This window comes from Amaranthus tricolor, chromosome 3 (genome assembly GCF_026212465.1).
Source record: "Amaranthus tricolor cultivar Red isolate AtriRed21 chromosome 3, ASM2621246v1, whole genome shotgun sequence".
Taxonomy (NCBI): Eukaryota; Viridiplantae; Streptophyta; class Magnoliopsida; order Caryophyllales; family Amaranthaceae; genus Amaranthus; species Amaranthus tricolor.
In genome coordinates this window covers 18074245-18095886 of record NC_080049.1, presented here as the reverse complement: position 1 = coordinate 18095886, position 21642 = coordinate 18074245, and the positions used below count along the sequence as shown (strand labels likewise).

At 33.9% G+C, this 21642-nt stretch overlaps 1 protein-coding gene across 1 annotated transcript; it reads left to right on the top strand.

Annotated features, from left to right (window-relative positions):
- The first annotated feature begins 16502 nt into the window (after positions 1-16502).
- LOC130807355 (annexin D2) lies at positions 16503-20350 on the top strand. The gene is made up of 5 exons (XM_057672541.1): positions 16503-16744; positions 16934-17079; positions 18126-18344; positions 18923-19135; positions 19886-20350. Exons 1-5 carry the CDS (start codon positions 16669-16671, stop codon positions 20180-20182), a joined length of 951 nt encoding a protein of 316 aa, XP_057528524.1. The 5' UTR covers positions 16503-16668; the 3' UTR covers positions 20183-20350.
- The last annotated feature ends 1292 nt before the right edge of the window (positions 20351-21642 follow it).

Here is a 21642-nt window from a genome sequence, read left to right as displayed (position 1 = left end):
TGGTTTCATGAGACATCGGACTAGAGATGGGAGAAGGGTTACTTTAACTAAGGTGAGGCATGTTCCTGCATTGGAGAAGAACTTGATATCGCTTGGGACCTTAGATGATTTGGGGCTCAAGGGTGAGTTTAGCAATGGGAAAGTGAGTTTCTTTAAGGGTTCGGATTTGATACTTAAGGGTGTCAAGGTGAAATCCCTGTATGTCTTTCAGGGTATTACGCTGCCTAGTTCTGCAGTTAGTGCTTCTACTTGTCACCAGGAAATGACGATTTATGATAGGCATGGTCATATGGGTGAAAGTAGAGGGCTGGAAGTGTCCATTGAGAATCGTCTTACATGTTACAAGGATTCCTACCTTGAGGAAGACAAGCATTGGGTGTTTGGGTTTAAACACGGGTTTGAGCTTAGCATTGAAGCTCATGATCACTTGTATGGTAAGATGGTTAGTTGGCTACATTTGGATAGTTCGTTTTGTGGATTTGTTATGTTCTGTATTTTAGGTATTTTGTGGCATCATACCTATGGGATAACACCATTTCAGAACGGTGTTACAGGAATAGCAAATTGGACCTTGTTAAGGGGAGTCTTATGCATGCTCTCTGATACTTGGTTGTTGAGTAGATACTGGATTAGTTTGTTCGATCGGGGTTTACACACGGGATTAGAGGTGCCCAGTATGTGTGTGGTGTGGCTCAGTAGGGTATCGTGCTATCTCATATTTGGAGTCTTGTTAGGGCTTTGGTGTGTTGTTGTGTATTTTGCAGCAGCCGGTTATGGTGATAGTGGTACCGAGTTTGAGGTGGAGTATGAGGTTAACTCCTCATCCATCTCTGTTCGACCCCAGATTGATGGTGTTGATGCTACCTCAGGTATCTCTCTGACTGTGATTTCTGGTGCTATCTTTATCTCTGTGGATAGTTTAAAGGAGTCAGTACATGGAACATTCCGCCGATCTAAAGGGTTTCAAGAAAAGCCTATATGTGTTATCGAGAAGTCTAATAGGTTGGCTGTAGAGAGTGTTGTTTTCGTTGCTATAAGTGTGGAAGGTTATTCATTGAACCTTGTGGGATTGGCAAGGTTGGTAGCCATTTTTGTGGAGTCACTTGGACCTCCAGCTTATGAGCACATTGTAGAGTATAGTGAGCGGGCGCAGTGGCTTGCTATGACTTTATGTATGAGCAGAGTGTGGGAACTGTTGTATGGACTGGTAGTGTTACTTTGCTCAATTACATCACCTCATTTTGAGACTAAGTCGGTCTACATGTCTAGAGTAATGGTTCGGTGTTTGAAGTATGCGGTGATGTGTACTTGTTTTGCGCATGCCAAAAGTGTCATTTGCAGGTTTGTGACTAAACCTTGGTGGGGGCACTGGCAGGTAGAGATTTGTTCTCTCTACGGTTTGCTTGGATCAGCTGTTGTGTTTCTTATGTACGGGAATGATATTAAGTGCTTTGTTACATCGGTTGAAGCTTGGGTTGTGTTCGCTGAGTTTGGTTATGTCTTGATCTCGGTGATGGTTCTTTGTGATCAACCTTGTCTGGCTTTTATGTATTACGATTGTGTGTTTAGTGATCAGGTACTTGATGTTCGGGAGAAGCACAGTGTGGTCAGATTTTATTCGGAATGCACGTACATGAAGATAGAGGTAAATAAGGTAGGATGGTCTGACAGTCCTAGTAGATTCTTTACTATGCTGGATTCATTAGCATAGGCCCTTAGGGGCGGTGTGAGGGAGCTCACAGGTGGAGGTGTGCACAACCTCAAGGTAGAGCTTGCCTCGTGTACTCGTGATGCAGGTGGAGCATTATGAGTGAACTTGTGATGCTAGTTGAGCGTTATGAGTTGTTATACTTGGAAACGAGTATGTGATGGGTCTTAGTTGAAGACTTATCGGGATGGGTCTTGGTTGGAGACTTGTCAGGATGTATGGCTTATGCTTGAGCTTTGCATCGGGTTTTGGCTTGAGAATGGTTTTGCTTCACTATGGTTTGATGAGGTAGTGGTTGACTACATGTTCTCGTCAAGGTGGAGATTGTTGAAAAAGAGTGACTCGAACAAGTTACTCCACGGGACGCGTAGAACTCCGCGGGGCGCGGAGTTGACTCTGCCTCAGGTCCACGGGGCGCGTAATACTCCTTGCACTCCTCGTCCAGTCCGACAGTTCCTGGGTCCGCCACTGGCTTCGTCGCTTCGAGCCTTCGATAGTTCGACGGCCGACGCTCCTCTTCCTCTTCGCTTCGACACTTCGTCAGGTGTGTTCGTCAATGGTGAGTAACTGAGTACAATTATTTAATTCTGCATTCCAATCTTCTAAAACTCAATGCAAAACAGCTTAAAAACTTCAATCTTATCAGAAAATGAATAAATGAAGTTAACTCATAATTCAAATTTACCTGTTAAAACTTAAACATAATCAAGCTCACCAACTGTTCGACGAAATGCATCACAGAAAAAGACCAGAAATTTAAAGCATTTTTGAATTTGTTTGTTGTAATTTGTTCATTGGTAATTTGTTTGTTGTAAGTTGTTACTTGTTAGTTGATTAAATATTTAGTTAAAGTGTTTGTTTAATTGAATAATTTGTTTGGTTGCAAATTCTTAATTGATATTTTGAATAATTAGATTGTTTGACAATTAGGTAATTGTTGTCTTATTGAATTTGATAATTGAGTCATATTTTTAATTTAATTAAGAAATGTCAAGTAATTCAAGTTCACCTTAACTTGTTTGAGATTTCTTTTGGGCCAAGGTTTGGCATTCCGAGGACATGATGAAAGTGAGGAGTCATATAGTAGAGGTAACTTTCTTGAGCTTTTGAAGTGGTTGGGGGGGAAGGTTGAGGAAATAAGAAAATATACTTTCCAAAATGCACCCAAAAATTGTCAATTAACATCTCCCAAAATTCAAAAAGACATTATCACTTGTTGTGCAAAAGAGACTACTAAGCGCATAATAGAAGAGGTTGGTGATGGTTACTTTTCTATTTTGGCCGATGAATCAAGTGATGTGTCTCAAAAAGAACAACTAGCTCTTGTTTTGCGGTTTGTTAATAGAGAAAATGGATCGGTAGTGGAACGCTTTTTAGGCATTCTACATGTGGGTGATACTACCGCTTTGTCTCTTAAAAATGCCATTATGTCCTTGCTTATGGAACATTCATTGAGTCCTTCCATGATAAGAGGTCAAGGGTATGATGGGGCAAGTAACATGAGGGGTGAAATCAATGGCCTCAAGACTTTGATTATGAATGATACTCCAAGAGTCTATTACATTCATTGTTTTGCTCATCAACTTCAACTAACTCTAGTTGCGGTTGCTAAAAAGAATGTTAATTGTACTTGGCTTTTTGACGTACTTGCAAACTTGTTAAATGTGGTGGGAGCTTCTTGTAAGAGAAGAGACCTTATTCGAAAAAACCAAGCTCAAGTAGTGGCTCAAGCTTTGGAAGTGGGGGAAATTGAAAGTGGATGGGGTTTGAATCAAGAACGTGGTTTGAGTAGGCCGGGAGATACACGTTGGGGATCTCATTACAAGTGTCTAATAAGTATCATCAACTTGTTTCCTTCAATTGTTAAAGTGCTTGAGGAGATTGGAGAAAATGGCTCTCCGGATGATAAGCTCAAAGCTCAAGTTGTTTTAGGATCTTTGGAGTCCTTTGATTTTATTTTTATGGCTCATTTCATGTTGACTATTTTTGGCTACACTAATGATTTATGTGTTGCTTTACAAAGAAAGGAACAAGATATTGTGAATGCCATTAGCCTTGTTAAAAGTACTGTTGCAAAAGATGAGGGATCAAGGATGTGATAGTCTCTTAGACAAAGTCATTTTATTTTAAACTAAACACGAGATTGATGTTCCATCTATGGATGCTCAATATGTACCTCAAGCAAGATCAAGACGTTTTGCTAAACAAGCAACAAATCTACATCATTTTCGGGTTGCAATCTTTTTGGAAGTAATTGATTTGCATCTTCAAGAGATTGATAACCGTTTTAAGAGAAGAACATGGAGTTACTTACATGCATGGCTTCCCTGAGTCCTAGAGGTAACTTTTCATCTTTTAATAAAGAGAGGATACTTAAACTTGCTTCTTTATATCCCGAAGAGTTTTCATGCTATGATTTAACGGCTCTTGATCTTCAACTTGATGTCTTCTTGGATTCTATGCAAAATGATGAAAGATTTCATGATTTGCAAGATATCAATTCTCTTTCCATGATGCTTGTTAAAACAAGGAAACATGAGACTTTTCCTCTTATACATTTGCTAATCAAGTTGATGTTGATTCTTTCTGTTGCTACGGCAAGTGTAGAAAGAGTGTTTTCCGCAATGACGTTTGTCAAAAATAAGTTGAGAAATAGCATGGGTGATCAACTAGTGAATGATTGTTTGGTTACTTACATTGAGAAGGAAGTGTTTCTACAAGTTTCTGATGAAAAGATTATTGATCGCTTTAAAATTATGAAAACTCGAAGGATGAATTTGTAATTTTCATTTGAACGCTTGTATTTTTTTTTTATATTTTGGATTGTAAAACCTTTAACATCGGATTTGATATTGTAAATTGTAAATATTGTTTCTATTATGTTTTCTATTTTTCTTTAAAAACAAAATTATTCGGACGACGATTAGATTATCCGAACGACGTGACGTTCGGATTTTGACCCCCCAATTTGAAATTCCTGGGTCCGCCACTGTGTGTGTATATATATATATATATATATATATATATATATATATATATATATATATATATATATATATATATATATATATATATATATATATATATATATATATATAATGATTAGAATTATGAATTAGATTATAAAAAAAATTATTTTACCATACTCCTCTTAAATTAATGATTAACCATTTTGGTAATTATAAAAGTAATAATGATATATGAAAACTTAAGATGTGTGTGTTAGATCAGATAGAAAGGGATATGAAAATTAAAAGGATCAAAGGAATTTCAGCTGTGTAGATCAGAGATCAGTGGTCATTATAATGGAATCCTATTCATATTCACGCGTGCTGGCTTTTCATTTTTAGCTGTTTTTTTAAGAAAAAAATGGATCATCCTTTCTTCATCATATTCAATCCGGCCTTAACATTTTCTCTTCCTTTCTTCATCATTTTCCCTCTTGGTTTTTCATTTGACAGGAAGAAGTTGATGCAAAATGATTCCTCCATATTCTTTCATTCTTTCTTAAATATTTTTCTTATTGGTTTTTACAAGTGATAGGAAGGAAGATCATTCTCGATCAATAAGAAATTGTGGTCGTTCTCAAGAACAATTTCATTTGTTTTTCTGTTTTTTTTTTTTTTAAATTTTGTTCGTTTCTTGAATCTGTTCTTATTTATGATCTTTTTTTTTTTCTTTTGTTTTGGATCTTGTTTTTATTTTTTAATTTGGTTTTTATTCTTGAATATGCCATATTTATTCTACATTTCATGTAACTTATTGAGTACTTTGCTCTTGATTTCGACATATTTGGTCAGATATCTTGATCTATTTTGATCGAAATTTAATTTTTTATATGTATCGTGGTTGTGCTGTAATTGTTTCTCTATTTGGTATGAATAACAATATTGTTGTTTCGTTAACTAAACCTTTGCAACAACCTAAGCATGAGTCTTATACTACGACTCTAGGGCTAAAACATATAGGAGATCTATTGGATAGATTAAGTGCTAATAACATAAGATGCTCTTTGGACTATTTAGTATTGGAGTTATTATCATAAACGATGAGTGTTTTAATTTTGAGTTATAACACTTGAAGTTTTAATCGTCCACTGCCATCATCCGTTCCCTTTAGCTTGAGGATATCATGGTACAAGGGTATGATTCTTTTATATACTTTATTCGTATTTGTAATTGTCCTAGTAAAGACGACCCGGATGTTCACATGTATATATGAATTACGGTTGACATGTCAGACATTAAAGTTAAATCTGTTAGAGGATCGCTGACATTCTAATATTAGAGCAATAATAAAGGTTCGACGAAAAACATAAACACAGCGTGAAGACTCAACTTTCTTAAATAATGATAAGAGGAGATTGAAGACTTAATTCTCTTTAATGATGATAATTCAAAACACATATTGATTAAACAAATAAATTAAGTAATTACATTTAATTGTTTAAGTAAGTTTAAAATCATATTTGATATACATTTAATTAATATATGTTTAACTTCGAAGTTAATGTAATATGCTTAAAGAACTTAAGTTTAATTTATAAGTCTTGAAATACGTTTCAAAGTCTTGAAGATAATTACGTTTACAATCAGGTTAGTTTCGTAATTACATTTGATATATTTTAATAGGTCAATGTTCCTTGAAATTATATTTGAAATATTTTAATAGGTCAATGTTCCTTGAAATTATATTTGAAATATTTTAATAGGTCAAGGTTCATTAAAATTAACTTGGATATTATTTGAATTAAAGTTGAATATTTTACTACACGTTTTTTGCTTAACGTTTAAATATTTTATATTTAAACTTAAACTTAAATATGTGGTTAAAATTAATTTGATGAAAAATATAGTACAAGGTACACATGTTTTATTATTAATGGTACACGGCTATATTTAATAATTATGCAAGATCTAGATTTTCTATTAATAGGATAATATTTGAATTTATACTAAAAATAGAAAATATCGATTTGAATTTATGCTGAAAAATAGGGATTAATTTAAATGGTTATTTAAATGTTGATAAATCTGGTTTGTGCTTATTATTCATTATCTTGTATGAGTACTAACGTGGCAGCATAGCATTGGACAATTGCAAACACAATGACGACATTATTATTATTAAGCTGTCAATACAGGTCAGTTTGAAGATAACCTCAAGATCTTGAAGTCGGGCGCTGAATGACCAGGTCAACAGAAAATAACGAATAGGAGCCTTCTTGTTTTTGAAGATGTGTTGAGGCGTAACACTATATATATGAGGCTTCATTTCAGAACTAAGGATACATCTTGATACACCACTTCTTACAACTTTCTCTCTTAACTTAGAAATTCTCTAAGAGTTGTAATTCGTAATTCTTAATTCTTAGTTCATCTAACTCTTACATTTGTAATAGGCTTAAGAGTTTAAAAAGAGTTTGATTAAGTTTAATACGCCTAATCAAGAATACTTTTCAAAGTGTTCAACTTGTGAATCTCTATTGTGAGATTTGGGATTTTGCTTTTATTAAAGGGACTTGTAATACGGTTCTTCAAGGGGAAGAATGTGGTGAGAGGAGATAGTGAGATCTTCTTGGTTGTATTAAAGTCGGATTAATAAAAGGCGTTGAAATCCTACGGGTTGAAAGAGAACCCATAGGCGGGGAGTAGGTTAGTTAGAACCGAACCTCGTTAACATATCGTGTGTTATACTTTAAAGTTTATTTTTCCGCACATACGTTATTGTTTACGAATTAGCTCAAAGCTGTTCCAGAAGACAGTTTTGACAGACTCCTCAAACTCTTGAGACAAACTGCCAGAAAAGTTTAAAAAGCCCAAACTCTCTATTCACTCCCCCCCCCTCTAGAGAGTATTCAACCTCCTATTAACTTTCACAGCGGAAAATTTGAGAATTACAACAGAACACATAACCAAAGTAACTTTGAAAGATATAATGCTTGTACGAAATGAAATAACAAAAACAATTCATGACAAAGACTGAATAAGATCAACATAGGAACGGATTTACTAGTGTTCCACCTCACTCGCCTTTATGCCCACCTATAATCAATCTGCTAGTCGTATCTTTGATAACATCATCGTAGGCCCAAAGAACAAACAAAACAATTACACGTCAAAGACATAATACATAAGCAATAACTAGTTAAGCAAAATCAATGAGTTCATCGCAGCTCTAACATATGTGTTTCTTTCATATTTGACTTGATGACTTCCATACCCAACTTATTAAGTTGCGCGTCCAGTTCGGTTCGCCAAACTATTATATGTATTTGAAGGAATACACATAGAAGAGCTAATCCCAAGGCAACCTCTGACATAAGACGTTAGTTGTCTTTTTTGGGTAGTCATATGTAAAATATGTATACCCTATGGAAAAGGTGATCAAAACAGACCTGATGACCTAAAATTTACCCGATTTACTCGAACCCAATTTAACCTGACTTCAATAATGATTTAGTGTTATGTTAAGAACAATATGATCACAAAACCCGATTTCAATTCGGCCTGAAACATCTAACCCGAAATTAACCCTATGACGTGAATGGATACCTCTACCTCATGGTGGCTCTTATTGGAACCCTGGCCATAACAATGAATAATAATAATTTTAACCCTATAAAGGTACCTATATATTCTCTATCACAACTCTTTACGGGTAATAACACATCATCCTCAAAATATAAGTTCAACTCTTACAAATTATTTGAGGTGTCTTGTCCTGAAGTGATATACCACATCACCTAAAAGAATCTATACTATATACTAAATTTAAAACAAAACACATCTGACTTAAGCAACTCAAAAAATTGATGAGTGGTCATCTTCTCATGAGATTGTTCCCTCATTTAAGCAAAGATGATGTCACTAAATAAGGATGACTATAGGAATCTTAGATGTTAAGGATGATTATAAGATGATTACTTTAACCATCATTAAAAACTTTAGTTGGGACTGTAACATATACTATTAAAATTTGAAGAACAAATGTAATAAATAGTAGTATGTAATAAAGATGCACAAATTATTATCTTTGACTTTTAATTCACAAAGCACCATTGATCTATATTTATTTAAAAAAACATTCATTCGTTTACAAATTAATTATATTATTTTTAAATATACTTTTAAAAAAAGTGCACTAAAATGCTAATTATATTATAGATACAATTTACAATGGCCCACTGCTTTATCATTATTATAATGATAACTTTTAAAAAAGTTTGAATTCCAATTTTCATGAATGTAATAAAATGTGTATTAAGAAATAATTAAAATTAATGTAATAATATGCCGAACCAATTCAATTTATTTTTTTTTACATCATAATGCAAAAAAAACTTGCATTGCACGGGGATTATCTAGTAAATATAATATTACTAAACAAAATCATTTACATAATAAATTGTCCAAGTGTGTCCCTTTAAAACACGTCCACTGAATAAAACCACCACACCAATTGGTTATCAACCCCTTTCGAACTAGGTTCCTAATAATAAATAAACATCAAAGCTACTTGTACACACACATCACCCGTACTTTAAATACTCATGAATATACATGTCATGATTAACTACAAATATTCCATCTTACATAAACATCAAACAATTACTTAACTTAAGTAATGTGTTTCGCCAACTTAAATAATCCAAACATAAATTCCGATTTCACCATTGCATCCAAAAGGACTAATTACCCTGACTACAAATTTTCATAAAGTTGAAAACAAAACGAAAACAAACCACAATTCTGAAACAAGCGACGAGTCATCGCTTAAAGCAACGCCAAGTCATTTTGTTCTAACTTGTTTGCTGACTAATCAGAAGTTTGGCAATGAGTCATACCTTTCAGGGATGACTAGCCGTTTTCTTCTAGAAAACACATTTTGTGAATTTTTTAAATCATTACTAACCTATGCTTATTCATCAAAAACATGTTTTTTACCCAAACACACTCAAGTGTGTGTATTATTATACTGGCTATATTTGACTTTTTACGCGTGTTATTTTGATCATTTATATATTGAAATATGTACATAAAAAAACCATAAAAAGTTAATATTATGAAAGTATACGATTAACAATTCAAACAAGATTCCACTTGACTGTATTTTTTCTTACACATTAGCCACAATATTAAACGATAAATAGTGCCAATAACAGTAATGTAGCATATATTTCAGAATGGAGGAAATAATGTGTGATTTTGTGCAAGGCGGAATTTTCATATTACTCGCTTTTTATAAAAAAAGGTAAATTATCAATGGTACCCCTAAGTTTTTGCACTTTATCAATGGCACCCCTAAGTTTTTTCGATTATCAATGGTACCCTCGTGTTATTGAGCGTCTTACAACTATAACCACTTTTCTAATTTTTTCCGTCCAAAATCGTCTGAAACCGTTAACTTTTTTCTTTTTCTTCTATTTTTTTAATGTTTTAAATTGAAAGATAAAAGAAAAAAAATGTTAATGGTTATGGACTGAAAAAATTAGAAAGGTTACGGTTGTAAAATGCTCAATAACACGAGGGTACCATTGATAATCGAAAAAATTTGAGGTACCATTGATAAAGTGCAAAAACTTAGAGGTACCATTGATAATTTCCAAAAAAATCCATGTATTTAGTTATTCAAATTTGGCGATTTTTCCTCTTCTGCATGTGTGAAGTTAGGATCCTCTCCATTACTTAAACGAACCATTTGGTAGGTTGTAATAAACGGTAGTAGTAAAAATGAAAACTAGTGTAATTTTAGTAGAAAAATATCTTGGCTACCTTGATGGCCATGTTTGTCCAACTCCGATCATCTCATTTTTCTCATAAAATTCATTCCAATGCATTATCATTGGGAGGGGTGGTATTAGGTGGTAATGGAAATTTGTAAACAAAAAAACTTTTTTGTGATCAAAGTTTCATTACCATGGGAATGATATGGAACTTTTGATGCAATTTTACACTATAAATCATTCATATTACCACCATTTAATACCATTAACCAAACGGGCCGAAAATGTAATGGAGGGTCTATTACTCAATTTAATGGCTAACATTGCTTGATGGAGTTTAATAGGGGGAATTTTGACATTTTATTTTTTATTCTAAAATAGGTGTTAAAATAAAAGCATGGGTAATAGAGAAAAGTAATGAAAATGATCCTAATACATATGTGTGGGGGTACTCTTCAGTCTTCTCTCCCCTACCAAAAAGAACAGAGGCAATAAATTACGCTAATTAATCATCACCATGTCAACAAGTCCAATTAACATGTGAAGGCAGGAAGTGAGAACGCAATAAAATCAGATCTGTACGATCTTTACAAAAGTCGAAATAAATCAATCATGCATTTTATTTTATGGCTTGTCTAACCTATAGGTTAAGAGAGTATTAATTACCTTCATTTACTAACTTTATTTAAGGACTCACTCATTTATTCTCTTTTTTTTATTTACCTTAATTAATGCATGTATGAAATCATTATTACTAAAAGCATATTTAAGAAAATAAAGTAAATTTATAAAATAATTTAATGCTCTTAACATATGACATTGTGAAATAGGTTAGAAAAACCCTTTAATTTATTATAAATTATTGTTAAAAGGTAGGGAGAATATAAGGAGAAAAGTAGTATATGAGATGAACTTATATCAGTTTTCTTATATTACCTTATATCAGCATTCAAGATCTTGCACATATATATAGTGCAAGATGATCAAGGAGACAAATATATTACTATCGCAAGAGATAGAATTCCACAAAACAATGCATTCAATGTATTGTCCCATCACAACACTCCCCCTTGAATGCATTACATATATGTGGAAATTTTATTATGACATTCATAATCTTAAAACTGTCTCATTAAAAACCTTTATCAGGAAAAACCCAGTGGAATAAAAAAAACTGATCAAAGGAAAAAAGAGTACAGTGAGCATATTTCTCCCCCTGAAGTTAACATATGTCTCGAAATCGGCACATCCCAATCTTGCGTACCAAATACTCAAATTGCTTTGACGGAAGTGACTTTGTGAATAAATCAGCGGGGTTTTCACAGGATTGAATTTCTTGGACTTTCATCTTTTTATCTCTCTGTAGATCATGTGCGAAGAATAATTTTGGTGACAAGTGTTTTGTTCTGTCTCCTCTAATGTATCCTTCTCTGACTTGATTGATACATGCATCATTATCTTCATAAACTGTAGTTGGAGCCCTAGTTGTATCGTTTAAGCCACAATCCTTTTGGAGTTGGCCGATCATGGACCTCAACCATACACACTCACGGCTGGCTTCATATAACGCTATCAGTTCTGCATGATTTGAGGATGTAGCCGTTAGAGTTTGTTTTGTTGATTTCCAAGATATTACGGTTCCTGCATATGTAAATACATATCCAGTTTATAACGAAGCCGTATGTGGATCAGATAGATACCCTGCATCAGCATATCCAGTGAGTATGACATCGTTTCCTGACTGGAAAAATAATCCAAGGTTTACAGTTCCCTTTAGGTATCGAAATAGATGTTTTATCCCATTCCAAGGTCTAGGTACATTCTTTGTTGGTAAGTTTAGTCCTTCAGGGACCTTCATATAGATGTCTGTGTCGAGTGACCCATATAAATACGCAGTTACGACATCCATCAATCTCATATAGATGTCTGTGTCGAGTGACCCATATACAACGCATCCAAAGATTTTCAAATGCGAAATATTTGGTTCATGACCAGCTACTAATTGCATTGGCGAATATTTATGATAAGCTGTAGGTCTTAACGTAATCAATGATGCTGCATGTAATATTGCATAACCCCAGGCCGATGATGGTAATTTTGATTTCATTAGCAGTGGTCTTGCAATTAATTGCAATCTCTTAATTAAGGATTCAGCAAGACCATTTTGTGTGTGAACATGTGGCACAGGGTGTTCCACTTTAATTCCAATTGACATGCAATAATCATTAAAAGTTTGAGATGTGAATTCGCCGGCATTGTCCAATCTAATACTTTTTATTGTATAATCAGGAAAATGATTTTTCAATTTGATGATTTGTGCAAGTAGTTTTGCAAATGCATTGTTTCTACTTGATAGAAGGCTTACATGTGACCATCTTGTGGAAGCATGTTGTGGAAGCATTTATTAAGACCATGAAGTACCTTAAAGGTCCACATGGTGGATTAATTGGTCCACATATATCTCCTTGAATTCTTTCAAGAAATATAGGAGATTCAGTAACAATCTTATTTATAGATGGTCTAGTAATAAATTTTCCAAGAGAACAAGAGGTGCATAAGAGCTCATTCGACTTGGGGAATCTTAATATTTCTTAGTGGATGCCCGACTGAATTTTCTATTATTTTATACATCATCCCAGTGCCAGGATGACCTAAGCGGTCATGCCATAAAGTGAATAGCTCCTTATTGTCTAATCTTATCATATTTATTTCAATCGGGCGTATATGGATGAGATACAACCTCGATGAATATGCTGGCATCCTTTCAAGGATAATTTTCGTTCCATTTCTTTCTGCTGTAAGGCATAAGAATTCTTTTTCATTTATACTTTTGGTTTCCATATGGTAACCATTTTGTCTTATTGCCTTGAAACTGATAAGATTTCTTCGAGATTTACTCGAGTATAGTGCATCATTTATTTCTAATTTTGTCCCCATAGGGAGTATGATGCATGCTTTTCCAGTGCCTTCGATTAATTTTGCTGTTCCTGATATGGTATTAACATTTGCCTCAAGCAATGTTAGGTTTGAAAAATATTCTCGATTTTTCAATATCGTATGTATTGCTCCACTGTCCAGGAGGCAATGAAATGTTGATCCAATTACTGACATTCCCTTTTCTAAGACAAGAGAAGAAGAAGAAAAAAAAATTTATATTATTAATATAAAGCTTGAATACTCAATACAAAAAAAAACATAAGTAGAGAATTACAACTTATCAAATGAAAAACAAGTTAGATAAACAGAAAATGCATCTAGTCATCTCAAAAGATGTAATTATCTTCTTCTTGGGGATCAAGTTTGTGGAGGTTCACATCCTCAGTAAAGAAATCGGAGACATCTAAGGTGGGCCCAGATGTACTTGCTTCATTTACAAAATTTGCTTCTGCCCCTTTTCCTTTGTTTTTCTGGGAAGCTTGATATAAATCCACTAAATGTTTGGCTGTACGACAAGTTCGCCCCCAATGTCCAGTCATGCCACATCTATTACATGTGCTTTTGTATTTCTGGACTTGTTTGAAATTATCATTTCGGGGGGGAAATATATTTCTTTCATAAACGTGGCTATGTCCACGGCCACGACTAAGTCCATGACCACGACCACGACTACAGCCATAGAAATTTCCTTGTTCGAAAGTATTCATGCCGCTCTTTTCGTGATATTTTCCACGACCTCTGCCTCTTATAAAATAGTTCCCACGACCTCGATGGCGCACATTCCTCTCAATCATATTTGTCTCATTAAAGGGCATAGTCCCAACAGGTCTCCTATTGTGAGTTTTCAATAATAGTTCATTATTTTGCTCCGCAACAAGAAGTGTTTTCAGCAATTCATGATATTTCTTGAAATGCCTTTCACGATATTGTTGTTGTAACAAAATGCTATTTACGTGAAAGGTTGATAATGTTTTTTCTATCATTTCTTCATCTGTTATTATTTGTCCACAATAGACTAATTTTGATTTTATCAGATGAAGGGCTGAATTATAATCACTGATTGATTTGAAATCTTGAAATCTTAACTCTCACCATTCATCGATGGCCTTTGGGAGAAGTACACTTTTATTATGGCCAAATCTTTCATTTAGCTCTTCCCAAAGTAATTTTGGGTCCTCATAATTAGTGTATTCATGTTTGAGACTGTCGGTTAAATGATGTCTCAAAATTGATGCAGCTTTTGCCTTATCTTCCTCAATTTTTATGGGATCTCTTTCAATACCCTTTCCTTTGTCGGTGGGATTAAGTTCAATTATTGTATATAATAAACTTTTTCCTTTTAGATATAATTTGACATCTGAAGCCCATTGTATAAAATTGTTTCCTGTTAATTCCAGGGCATTGAATACTCTCTTTTTGAGATCAGCCATTATTTTCTACAATTGAGGAAATGACAAGGTTATTTAATGATTTTGTGTATCATCAGAGATATTAAAGCATATTAGTCTTATCTCCCCCTGATTTAATATCTCAAACATAATAAGTACAATATAATTATAAATAAAAATAAAATAGATAGTATTAATAGATAATAAAACAAACAAAAAATAAATACATATTGCTAAACAAATGCAAGATTTATAATTTATTTTTGGATAATTAGGTAGAACATTAATGCTACGAGTAATACAATTAAACCCATAATGATAAGGAATGCGTCTAGTATTTTACTTATATTGTCGGCAATTGGATTGATGTGGGTGTTTGTAAATGTATTGTTTGCCATGGATGGTTGAAGGAAGAAGAAGACGAAGGAAAAAAAAATTATTTATTGTGTTTGGGATAAGGTGTGAGTGGTATGTGTGAGTTTGTGACGGTAGAAGTCCCTATTTATAGGGGGTAAAAAGGTAAAAAAAAATTTATTATTATTATTATTATTATTATTATTATTATTATTATTATTATTTTATTATTTTTTTTTTTTTTCAGAATCGAACCCTTGACGTTTTACTTAAATTATAATTTTCGGACCAATCTGGCATTCATCCCAGGGTGATATTTTACAATTAGAAAAGGATTTTATGTTGTGTAGAAATAATGTGGTCATGTCTGTTAATAATATGTGTTATAGGTAAATTAAGACAATTTATTATTATAGTGTTAAACAAAATAGAATCAAATAAAATCGTTATTTATTATTATTTGAAGGTGAAATTATATTTTATGAGTTTATTAAGTGCTTATATAATTTATAGACTAAAATAACCAAATGCATATGCACATAATATGATGACATGATCAGATAAATAGAGATAAAACCGTCCATAAAGGCGATAACAATACTAAATTAGCCAGTCCATAAAGGCGGTAATTAAAAAATAATATTAGCCAGTCCATATAGGCGGCTGAAAAAGTAAAAACGAACATAAAGATTAAACGACATTATTAAAATAAATTATTTTATGGGTTAATAGTCTGAAAACGTTTGTTACTAGTTTCTTCGCCGTCGTCATTTTTTCTTTTATTATTTTCTTGTGGGACTGTAGAGTCATTAGTAGGTTGGATTGGTGGGTTATCAGTAGATTGTGGTGGCTGATTAGTAGGTGGTTGTGCTGGTGGATTAGTTGCATTATTGGAACTTAGCATTGAGCTTTCATTTATATGGGTATTATTTGGATTATGTCTTCGCAGTTGGTTTGAATCACTATTAGCTGGGTTGGTAGTAATAGATATATAATTTTCTTCAAGGATAAAGTATAAAACGGTATTAGTAACACTTTGAATAATAATATTGATACCATTTGATTGTTGGTCTATATTGTGGCTAAAAATGTTATAATGTTTTGAAAAAAATATTACCTTCTTGGGTTTTGAGAGCGAAAAATGGTGCTGATAACGTGTTAAAAGGTAGGGAGAATATAAGGAGAAAAGTAGTATATGAGATGAACTTATATCAGTTTTCTTATATTACCTTATATCAGCATTCAAGATCTTGCACATATATATAGTGCAAGATGATCAAAAGAGACAAATATATTACTATTGCAAGAGATAGAATTCTACAAAACAATGCATTCAATGTATTGTCCCACTACAACAATTATAATAATATTTTTCCTAATTAGATAAAGATTTGAAAATTCCCATAAGGCCACGAATCATGATGGTTGATGATCTGATGGGTAATCATATCATATCTCTATAAATACTATTAAGTATAAAAATATCACCATACAGAGTACGTTCATCAATCAAAATTCAAAACAAAGAAAAAGTAAAGCAGATCTAAAAACAGAAAATGGCTGCCCTAACTGTTCCTGCTAATGTTCCTGATGTTGCTGTAGATGTTGAGCAGCTTCACAAAGCCTTTTCTGGTTCGCAACTCATCATTTCTTATATTTTGTATGCAATTTTAGCTTAATTGATCTTATATTTCTATTTTGATCAAATGTGACTACTTTGATACTTGTTTCTAGTGATGATATACTCTATCAATTTCGGTATGAATATATAATTGTTGAGCAAGTAGCAAGAATGATTAATCAAAGTGGAAAATGTTGCAGGTTGGGGAACGAATGAGGATTTGATCATATCAATATTAGGTCACAGGAATGCATCCCAACGCAAGTTGATTCGCGAGGTTTATGCTTCCACCTATGGAGAAGATCTGCTTAAAGCTCTTGACAAGGAGCTTTCAAGTGACTTTGAGGTGATTCATGATTTTTATATTAAAATTAAGATTTATTGGCTTTGAATTTTAGAATCAATATTTATTTATAATTAATGGATATTAGTTTCAACTACAAATATAAATCATTCATTGTTGTGCGCTTGTTATTTTACTCTGTATCAAAGGATGAATTGATTGATCACTCAATTTCATTAACCCACCAGTATGAACTGACTCCCATTTAGGTGTTCACCAGGGCAGGGTTTAAGTCCGGATCACTCGGATGTTTGTTATTTTTACCTTGGATGATGAATAGGTAGTTTTTGATCAGGGTCGCTCCTGAACATCAAGATATGCATTTGCCTAGGCCCAGAGTTAGAAAGGGTCCTAAAAAATTAGAATATGCTAGTAAATGGAAGTACACTCTTAAAAATTTTTGCAATTTATGAGTAATTCTTTTATCATTTTTGAATTATATAATACGTCTATATTTATATAATGGGTCCATTTTTGTTATTTTTCCAAACACCCATTTAAGTTCAGAATCGACCCTCCATAGAAAGGGCACACTTCTTTCTGGTTGCCTAGGACCCATATAATACCAGGAACGGCACTGTTTTTGATTGATCGTTAGAGATTGTTTGATTGCCTCCTAAGTCCTAATTCTTATGAATTGCTTATTTACAAAGTTGTTTTACTTGCCGTATTTTGGTCAGGCATAGCTAATAAAAAATTCACTTGGATGTGGAAAAATTCATAAAATATATGAATTTAATTACCAACACGGTGTTGGTAACTCCAAAATCATGTGTCAATTACAATATTATTCTTCAACCAAACAATAAAAAATTCTTAGAAATTAAAAATTTACATTGGAATTTATTTCAATGACAATCGGACGAGCTCTTAATTGATGTGTAATTAGCTACATGATATGAGCATATGTGGTTATTTGATTTGCTATGTTGATGAACCTTTTGAGAGTTCCTCACCAATCAGTGGAAACTTGTTTCAATGTTTTGGCCTATAATAAGGAGTGAGGTGAATTGACAGCATGATGCAAAATAGTGTGTTTAATGGTGCAGAGGGCTGTTCATTTGTTTACCCTGGATCCTCCAGAGCGCGATGCATTTTTGGCTAATGAAGCTACTAAGAAGTTCACTTCTAGCAATTGGGTTCTCATTGAAATTGCTTGTACAAGATCTTCTGAGGTTCTCTTTAATGCTAGGCGATGTTACCATGCTCGCTACAAGAAGTCCCTTGAAGAAGATGTGGCTCAACATACCTCTGGTGACTTCCGCAAGGTGATTTATATTTCATTTGAAATTATTTATGTTGATGGTGTACTTTTAAGGAAGTTTTACCGATAACAAACATACTAATTTTTGATGGAGGTAGTTTTAATCATTGAAAGAAACTTGATTAGGTTTTTGTGCTTGAAATGGAAGTTGATGGCCTCAATTGTATATGAAGGAGTGTTTCAAAACTGCATGACCATACTGTGTTATTCAAATTCGTATATGCATATTGAACACGAATATGTCTTCAAGTGTCCAACTTGGTTATTTTACCTAGCAGTCTACCTATGTCGGAATATCAATGACACGAAATGGGTATTGGAAATTATGGCTGCAGTTAGTTTAAGTGTTAAAAACAGACCCGAAGATTTGATATCTATCCGACTTTATAATGAACCTGACTTTGAACCGAGTTTAGAATGAATTTAAAATTATATAAAAACCAATATGAACACAAGACTCAATTTTGTATCGACCCGAATCACCTAACTTGAAATCATACCGATGACCCGAAAGAAGACCTATAGCAATCATCTTCTAATTGACGTTTTACTAAATTAATGTATTTTAACTACGTATTGCAGCTTTTGGTTCCTTTGGTGACTTCATATAGATATGAAGGTGCAGAAGTAAACACACATTTAGCTAAATCTGAGGCTAAGATACTCCACGAGAAGATCTCACACAAGGCTTATTCTGATGATCAATTAATTAGAATCATTTCAACAAGGAGCAAAGCACAACTAAATGCCACACTCAACACTTACAACAATGAGTATGGTCATGCTATTACCAAGGTACTGTAAAAGCCTATTTGTCATTATTATTTTTATGTTTTGCAAGCATGATTCTGAAGTCGAAAATCAACTGTTGGAGTTTGAGTTTGGTGTGACTTTGAGTGCACCAATGGAGTTTGAAAAGGTTGATGGTGTATGGATGAACATGTGTGTGTAGGATGATGATGAGGGAGAGTCTTTATGGGCTTCAGATGAGCCGGTCTGCTCGACCGAGCCTATTGGCTCGACTACATCAGAGAGTCTTCTGTCTTGCTGCTCGACCAAAGTCCAAACCGCTCGACTCCCCTTGATTCGCTCGACCGGTTGAGCGGGATGCAGCAGAAGCCCCTGTTTTCTTCCGCGATAAGTTATTGCGGGATTGTATCATTATGGGCTTTTCTAATATAAATAAAAGTCTCAACACACATTTCTATGTAGATTCTAACCCTAAACCAAACACAAACTCTTCTCTTTTTCTATTCTTCTTCTCCAAGTGTTATTCTCCATTGTATGAGTTCTTGAGAACTCCATTGATTCTTCACATAATACAAGTAAGCTAACCACCACCGAGGACGTAGCCCACATTGAGGGAACCTCATAAATCTTGTATCTTTTGTTTATTGCATTGTTTCTTATTGCTTTTCATTGCTAGTTTATTGAAGTGTTTGTTTCATTGCATAGAACACCCCAACCATTGTTCTTGGGTGTTGTTAGGGATAAAGTTTGAACCTTTAGACCCTAGTGTGCTTAGTTTTTCATCAACTTATGCAGGATCTTAAGGAAGATCCAAAAGATGATTACTTGAAGTTGCTAAGGGCAACTATCAAGTGCTTGACTTGCCCTGAGAAATACTACGAGAAGCGTCTTCGTCTTGCAATTAATAAGATGGGAACAGATGAATGGGCTCTGACTAGAGTTGTGACCACTCGGGCTGAAGAGGATTTGCAACGCATCAAAGAAGAGTACTATCGTAGAAACAGTGTTCCTCTTGATCGTGCTATTGCCAAGGACACTAGTGGAGACTATGAGAAAATGTTGATTGCCTTGGTTGGTACTGAAAGTGCTTAAGAAACATTTATGATTCTGTCAAGAGGGAATGGTGAATCGGAATTTGTCTAGCTTGGTTTATGAGAAACTATGTTTAGTGATCTTGTTATGGTTGAATTTTACTGTTTTAATGCACTTTAGCAACTGTTGAATGAATAAATATCACAATGGTTTTGTTAGATGGAAAAATCGGGCCATACTTGACTGTTATGTTAAGATAAAAACTTTGTTATTATATAGCATATGATAGTAGATCATTGACAAAGATAAGATTGCGCATATTCAACCCTCTCAAATTTCACTTAAATGAGAGAAATGACATCGAGGTAATAGAATGTGTATATGATACTAGATTATTGTACATCTTAAACTAAACCAAATGTCTCATCCCTTAGACTTGGCAAGAATTAAATCAAACCCTATTACAGATTTAATTGACTTCAATTTTTGGCCTTCCTATGTATGCTATGAACTTTTATGACCTCTTTTTCACATCAAACAAAATTAAAACATTTGCGATATATGCTTTGGGTTGGTGACCGATTCACGTGAAACTACCATATTTAAGTGTCTAATGCATGCTGGCTATGTATGAGGATTGGTAAGGGTATCCAAAAAGAGTCGTTAAAGGGAAGAAGATGATGATTGGTTTGGAAAACATAAAGGAGCATTTAAAGAGAAGAAAATTCATTTTGGAGATTGTAGCTCTACGATGATTTGTCGCTGGATGGGGGTCCTAGGCACAATAAGTTGTTGGTCTCTATGGACAATTTTGGCGAGTTGCTCTAAATTTGAGTCTAAGGCGAATGTACGTACAACGGGAGATTTCTCCGGCTCTCAAAGAACCTCTATTGTAGACCTCAGTTGAGTTTTTCATTATCAATCAATAAACACAAACTAGACATAAGAAAGACATAGCCACATTGGATGAACCTTTTAAGTAGTTGGTATTGATTAATTTCATTGTTATTATATTTCTTGCATTAGTTTCCCAAATTTCTAGTTTGGTTTCAACGCCAATCCAGGGCTTTTACCATTAATCTTGGACGATTCAAGATTGATTGTTTGACCTTAAATTTTTATCCTTGAGCAAATATATACACCAGAATTTTACAGCAATAGACTAGACTCATCGCCTGAGTACAAGGCAAAATAGTTGCAGTAAGCAGCGCTAATCTCCCAAAAGATTAAGGTACAGGTAGAATGCGATACATGAAATCTAAATAGTCTCTGCTAATAGGCTTCGAAGAGCACGCAGAAACCTTTAGCATCAAGCAAGTCTAAGCTAGTTATTCACTGTTACAAACTATGAGTTAAAAACCTACTAATATGGCAGTCAGCTAGCTAGCTAACGATGTCGTTAAGAGCACTGCACAAGACGCAGGAAGAGCTATCGTCAGTCCTACAAGATAGAAGTTGATCAATATGTAGCTGCATTTGGTGTTTCTTAAACCAACGAAATGCTGCTTTCTCCACCAGGA

Bases quoted from the DNA above. Each gene is read 5' to 3' on its own strand.
- LOC130807355 (XM_057672541.1), top strand. From the start codon at position 16,669: ATGGCTGCCCTAACTGTTCCTGCTAATGTTCCTGATGTTGCTGTAGAT. The intron at 16,745-16,933 runs GTTCGCAACTCA...AAAATGTTGCAG, and splicing joins GCTTCACAAAGCCTTTTCTG to GTTGGGGAACGAATGAGGAT. The intron at 19,136-19,885 runs GTACTGTAAAAG...CAACTTATGCAG, and splicing joins ATGGTCATGCTATTACCAAG to GATCTTAAGGAAGATCCAAA.